The sequence below is a fragment of the Nanorana parkeri genome, unplaced genomic scaffold (genome assembly GCF_000935625.1).
Source record: "Nanorana parkeri isolate BGI_ZX_2015 unplaced genomic scaffold, ASM93562v1 scaffold20, whole genome shotgun sequence".
In the NCBI taxonomy this organism is placed as follows: Eukaryota; Metazoa; Chordata; class Amphibia; order Anura; family Dicroglossidae; genus Nanorana; species Nanorana parkeri.
The window spans coordinates 781,805-788,851 of NW_017306288.1; the positions used below are offsets into that span (position 1 = coordinate 781,805).

Below are 7,047 nucleotides of genomic sequence, written 5' to 3' on the forward strand. Positions count from 1 at the left end.
TGTTACTATATGTCCATACCTCGGTATGGACCAGGACGAGAGGAAGAGTCTGTAGGCGCCAGAAAATTGTACCCACAATCCACTAATCGTGATTGCAATGCTTTACTGGCTCCTATGCAGAAAAATTATAAATGCACATTTTTTTATTTTATGAAGAAATGTGTAGTTATTTTTATTTATTTATTTATTCATTCAAAAGTTGGAACTTCCCATTAAATAATATAAAAGGTCCAAATGACAGACTCCAGCCAAAACAACTAGAGACAGAACAAAGGAGGATAAGAGAATCCTGTCTGTATAGGCTTACAGACCACTTTAAGATATTGTGGTTACATTCAGAAAGAGAACTGAAGGGGTCAAGAGGTGCAGGAGATGTTAAGAGGAGTCAGAGGCTCTCTATGTTTCAGGACATATGAAAGCATCTCTTTTCCTACAGCGGAAAAGTAGATCTGTATATAAAGCAGACTGCTTGCTGCATCCCATAGTACTCTCCGAATCCCCTTGTATTGAACTGTGTTGTAACTGTACTGTCTCCCATTATTTTGTAAAGCACTGTGCAAACGGTTGGCGCTATACACGATTCGCAAGCAGTTTGCATGTTCTCCCTGTACTTGTGTGGGTTTCCTCTGGATACTCTGGTTTCCTTCCACACTTCAAAGACATGCTGGTAGGTTAATTGGCTCCTGTCTAAAATTGGCCCTGTCTAAAATTGGCCCTGTATGTGTGTGCGATATGGACCTTAGATTGTAAGCTCCTTGAGGGGAGGGACTGATGTGAATGTGCAGCATGTAATTTGTCTGCACTATATAAATACCTATAATAAATAAATAACATTATATAAATTATATAAATACTGTATAAAAATGCATCAAAGTAGCAGTTTGTACTAAAATAATGACATAGCAAATGGGATGAGGTATGTATAAAAGGGGGTCAATTCTGTCTTGCCTAGGGCAGCTTGATGTCTAGTTACAGCCTTGGGGGGGGGAGAGGGAGAGGATAAATGCAAAAAGAAAGGGAAGTGCCATTGGCTGCAGTTAATTGGAGATGCTTATTGGTAACGTACGGTTAGGATTATAAGGATATTTTATTGCACACATATTCTCAGATGTTAGGTATCTATATCTAGTCAACCACTGCCAATGGTTATTTGCTCGTATATTGCTCCTATACCTGTTGAGTTAATAACAAAGTATAAAGCGTCGGTGTTGGGTAACTTCAGACACCCAAGCAATAGCTTTCAGTAGCTTAGCAGACAGAACTATCCATAGCCAATTGGTTGCTCTGATGTAGGACACTTCACTGTTAAATCCCCGGGTCCGTTTGTAATAGGAGGTGTATATCATGACATGACTGGTGTCTATCGCGTATTGTGTTTCAGATCAGCTTTTTTAATTAATACAAGAAAGCTGCTTCATATCCTCAAGTGTTTATTAAATACAGAAACACATATTTTGCTAACAAAATTATACAATAAAAGCTGCCTACATATTGTCATGATCTGTGCTCTATTAAAGTGGACCTGTTACACATGGACCGAGAACATTCTAATGTGGAGCAGAATACAAAAATTCATTTTTTTTTACATTTGTACGAAATTCTAACAGTGAATGTGGTTTTTGTTCAGGAAACTCCATTCATTCCAAAATCGAATGTTAAAATCAAACAGGATTTCGAAAAATATTCCCTCAAGTCTCCGATGGCATTATCGAATGTTCTGTTATGTTGTGTATGGCCAGCTTTAAGGAATGGGTATTGCACTATGTAACTATTTACTTTTTACTTATTACTCTAATTAGTGTATTGCTGCACATAGCACTGATCTGTTTATGTAAGATTCATGTACACATTCCTGTGTATTACCTGTAATAATCTTTGTTTGGATCAGAGTATTAATTTACAGAATTATAAGATTACAATTACACAATATGTAAAATATATATATATTAATATTCTTTGTTAATCATCTATTATATATATATATATTATATTCATTATACACATACACACATATATGCACTTATACATGTATACACACACACACACACACACACACACACACACACACACACAGAGTTTGCATCAATCAACTGTGCATATAAATAAGGATAGCTGAATACATTTACAGGCTGGTTATCATTACTACAACATTACACTTTATTGACTATATTGCTTATATTATGACTGAACCATTGCCATTGGAGCTGATTTATTCAAGGAATAGAGGATGTTCAAGTTGCAAAGTGAATATTAATAACCCACGTTCACTTTGAAAACCCAATCACATGTAAAAAAAGGGTTTTCTTTGCTAGGATAAAATTGGTTGATTGGTCAACACAGTTTCATTTGATTCACAAAGCTCAGTAAACATTCACTTTGCCAAATGAATGACGTGCATTCACCTAGTAAATCAACCTCATTGCATCTAGAGCCATGTGAGCAGCTGGGCTAGCTTCCAACTGTACAGCACTGTGCAAAATGTAGGCTAGATTCACTCTGTTGTGTTGCAGTAACACGTGCATTACCACAACGTGCAGCAACACACTTTATTTGGGTTGGTTCTCCACAGTGCCAGTCACTATGAATGGCTTCCTAACACACCTGCGTTGTAGCTCACTGCAATGAATGGAAACACTAATGTGCGTTGCATAACCTTGCATTGCTACGCATGGTGCATGCACCTATTTGTGTGTTGGGCAGTCCATTCAAATGAATGAGCTGCCTTAATGCAACCTGCAGCTCTGCACTGTTTGGAGGCAACCATCAAATAAATATTGAAGCCAAATCAGACCGACAAAGCAAAGTCACTGTTATTGGCTAATTCTCTTATATAGACGTTTTTCTTTTTCTTTATATACAACCTGGTTCGGCCTGATCTTTTTGCACGGTCGGTGAGTATCCGTATAGTTGGCCACATTGGAGATATATTGACACAAGGGATGATGAGACACAATCTTTTCCCCACTGTCTGTATTTCCCTTGAATATTCCAAGGCATGTATGTTTCAGTGAACAACCATGATCACTATATATTGCCAGCTCAAAGGATAAGCAAGGGACCACTTCCAACTTCTCTGATCTTGGCACTCATACACAGACAAAGATTGTAAACTTTTGCACAGTACACAAATCCATTCCTGTGTGTAACAGCTACAGTACTGTCTGCACACTGCAAGGGTAACACAACTTCAGCAATGACATTGACGCACACTGAATAAAAAAAACTGAATACTAAACCGCTGACTTACTTAGACCCAAGTGCCAAGTCAGTGGCCTCGTGCACAGCAGCTGTGTACACCTGCATAGCCTTGTGTCTAATGCGGGCTAATACAGCAACCCTGTTATCTGTGCAGTGGAAAAATCTACTTAACATATTAAAATCACCGGATAAAAAGAAATTGGCCTGCTTCATGAAGCTCTTAGCAAAGGAAAAGTAGGACCACCGCCTGTAGCAACAAACAATTTCTAGTTTCTAAAAACGTAGGCTCAATACAAAAATCTTCTACACAAGGTTATATCCTTTTCTTTAGCCATGTGACAGTAACTTTCAAATCTCATTGGACTCAAGTGCAAATACTTTTTTTTTTAACATAAGTTTCCTTATCCATGTGCAGAAAAAGAACAAACACCCCTCTACAGTCACTGCAGCCCCTCTTTAACCATATCCATTGAAACTATGAATACATACACACATATATAATAATTACATCTGCTCATATACATGGTTCTGGGACTGTGCTCCTAAAACACAAGGCAGGCAGCACTAAGAATATGTAATAGCTGGACTTAGACATGCAGTAAATCAGGCTGCAGTACATATTACCCATCTGATGCTCCATTCAGGCACAGCCACACAAATCTGGGCTTATACAGGACATTATATATATAAATATCCTGTAATCCAACAGGGTTTAGCCTGACCTACATTTTATAGCTATTAGCATATACCCGGTCCCTTTGCAGGTAATTCAATCCCAGGCACAATATTTTATAGGATTAGCAGGAAAGAAACCCTATTTTAGGAGCCAAGAGGGCTGGGGGCTCAGAGCACTCCTCCTGCGCACTTGTTCCAGACTTCAGCCTGGGGTAGAAGGGAACAGGACTGGTTCCGCTCTCACAGCTGCCTTGTCAATAAAGATCTGCTCCAAGAGGGCACATTCCTCTCTGGCAGGGCAGGCACAGTATCACAAAAAAAATATATATATATATACACATACATACATACATACATACACACACATATACACACTATATATAAATATATTATATATACATACATATACATACACACACACACACACATTACATAAACACACATGCTCACATGTACTCACCAACACTTCTTTTTTTACTAAACATGCATTTCTAAAGGAGTAGAGAATGTTGACTTTGCAAATGCAATCTTCCCTTAGCCTAGTAAATCAAAGAAATAAAGCAAGGACATAAAAAGGGATTTTTTTCTTGCTCTTGGATCAATGATAGAAGTAAGCCCAGCTTTACTATATACTCAGTGAACATTCACTTTGCAAAGTGAACAGTCTTTGTTTCTTTATTGAACCAACTCCACACTTTGCAAAGAGAATATCCCCTTAGCATAGTAAATAAGATGAAGCTGTGCTTACTTTGAATACTCAATCAAGTGCAAGGGAAATAATAAAGTGACTGTTTTCTTTCACTTAATTTAATGATGGCAGTGAACATAGATTCACCTAATTTATTAAGCTCAGTGAACATTCACTTTGTACAAAAACAATCTCTATCCCTTCAGTAGATGAACCCCAATGCATGCACACACAAATAATATACACACACTTGCAATTTGTGATAATCAGATATTGCACTAATAGAAATGTGTCGATCATTTTACTGTTGCAGACAAGTCCTGAATTTTGTCTGGAAGGTTTTTATGTTGTCTAAACACGATATAGAAGAATACATATACAGGAGAGTAGAGTCCTGCTCTGTATTGTAATCAAGGCAATAATGATAATAATAATAAGTTGTCTACCTAAATTAAACCTAAACCAATCACACAGCCAGGCACACTATTTCAGACCATGAACTATAAAGGCTATTGCAATAGTAGCTTCTCATCTATTCCATATTTAGTTTTAATATTAGAAATGATGCAGTACCTGCACTGGGGATTTGCATTCATGCATGGTTCACCTTCACTTCAATCTGCCTGTATATCGCGTTCAGAACTTATTGATGCCACCGACAAGTGCTAATAGACTTCCCAATTCACATCGCACTAATGGCGATAGGAAAGGGAGTTAAAAGGCAAATCTGTATACCGGCAGGCAATGACAGACACATCTAGTCCTCTCAGCCCTTATCTCCCAGCATTGTTCTCATCACATCGCCTCGTCTGCTACTAACAAAAGATTATCTTTGTTTACAAAAGGACTAATTGTTTTGGAGATCTATTTTAATAATTGCTTTCAAACAAGGTGTGCTAATGGGGATTAGCATAATTAGACTGTGAATTCTTTGTGTAATTTTGCTAAATGCTCCTTCTTCATACACCAAAGGGGGAAGAGACACAAATAAATGACTTTCCTGGGAATCATCTAATGTATTTGTACTGGGAAAAGAAAGGTGATGATGTAAAAACATGTCTGTTCTCCCTGATATTCTCAGACATAAAGCTGGAATACAAATACACAGTCATTATACTCGCTCCAGCCCGGAGCTTTAAGGGAGGCTTCTACAAGGAAAGACTTAACAAAACTTTCTCGGGAGCGGAGCTGATCGCGCCCGCCTGCGCTGCTGCTTCCCCCCCGTCGCATTGTGGATCTAGTCCGGTCGCTTGGTTGCGTTGTATGTCCGGAGCAGCTTCGCCTCGTTCCAGCAGGCACTCCGAGCCATGTCTATGCTGCCTTCGTTTGGCTTCACCCAGGAGCAAGTAGCCTGCGTGTGCGAGGTGCTGCAGCAAGGGGGGAACCTGGAGAGGCTGGGCAGGTTTCTGTGGTCCCTGCCAGCCTGCGATCACCTCCACAAGAACGAGAGCGTGCTGAAAGCCAAGGCGGTTGTCGCCTTCCACCGGGGCAACTTCCGAGAGCTCTACAAGATCCTGGAGAGCCACCAGTTCTCCCCGCACAACCACCCCAAGCTGCAGCAGCTGTGGCTCAAGGCTCACTACGTGGAGGCTGAGAAGCTGAGGGGCAGACCCCTGGGGGCAGTGGGCAAATACAGGGTGAGGAGGAAATTCCCCCTGCCCAGGACCATCTGGGACGGAGAGGAGACCAGCTACTGCTTCAAGGAGAAGTCTAGAGGGGTGCTGAGAGAGTGGTATGCCCACAACCCCTACCCCTCTCCAAGGGAGAAGAGGGAGCTGGCCGAGGCCACTGGACTCACCACCACCCAGGTCAGCAACTGGTTCAAAAACCGACGCCAGAGGGACAGAGCCGCCGAGGCCAAGGAGAGGTAAGTGGCCTCCGCTGGGATCTAAGGGGGGCGTTGTGGAACTTCTGTCCCGAGATGTGTTTTTCTGCCCATTGTTGATCAGCTTCCCAGAACCTTCTTCTCCTCATCTATACAATGTAACTAGCCATTAGGACTGGAGCTTCGCTGGATACAATCAAAAGATAGCTAGGCACAAAAACTTTTGGAGAGAGCTTGTCATTACATGCATGCAAGCAAACCCATGCACATTATTAGTACATTTGGTAGCACAATGCAGATCAGAGTGATCGTCATAAAACTTACATTTCCCATATGCACCCAAATACTAATATTCTGTATTGTCGTGGTACATGGTCCAGACTCCAGACAAAGGAGTAGATGGCTGACATCTGCCATGGAGAGTGGTGCATCTTCCCCAGCACAGGGGTCTTTACCCCCACCTCCTCCCCCCATAGTCAGTTATGGACTCACCGTTTGTTGGTGCTGTGTATGCATGCAGGGGACATATTGTGGCAGCCACATAAACAAATCCAGAGGTGGCTTGTGGAGTCCTGTGTTTTCTTAGCTCACCACTATAACTCCTCTGTGGCTGTCAGTGCCGGCCTGACATGGCTGTATAGAGGAGATCACTTTCTTCTGC

At 41.0% G+C, this 7,047-nt stretch overlaps 1 protein-coding gene across 1 annotated transcript in view; it reads left to right on the plus strand.

Moving 5' to 3' along the window:
- Positions 1–5,849: 5,849 nt before the first annotated feature.
- The window catches only part of SIX1 (SIX homeobox 1), a 2,941-nt gene continuing 1,743 nt past the window's right edge, over positions 5,850–7,047 (plus strand). Inside the window, exon 1 of the mRNA XM_018562412.1 lies at positions 5,850–6,428. Coding sequence (XP_018417914.1) covers positions 5,869–6,428 — 560 coding nt within the window. The 5' untranslated portion in view covers positions 5,850–5,868. The remainder of the gene's footprint in view (positions 6,429–7,047) is intronic.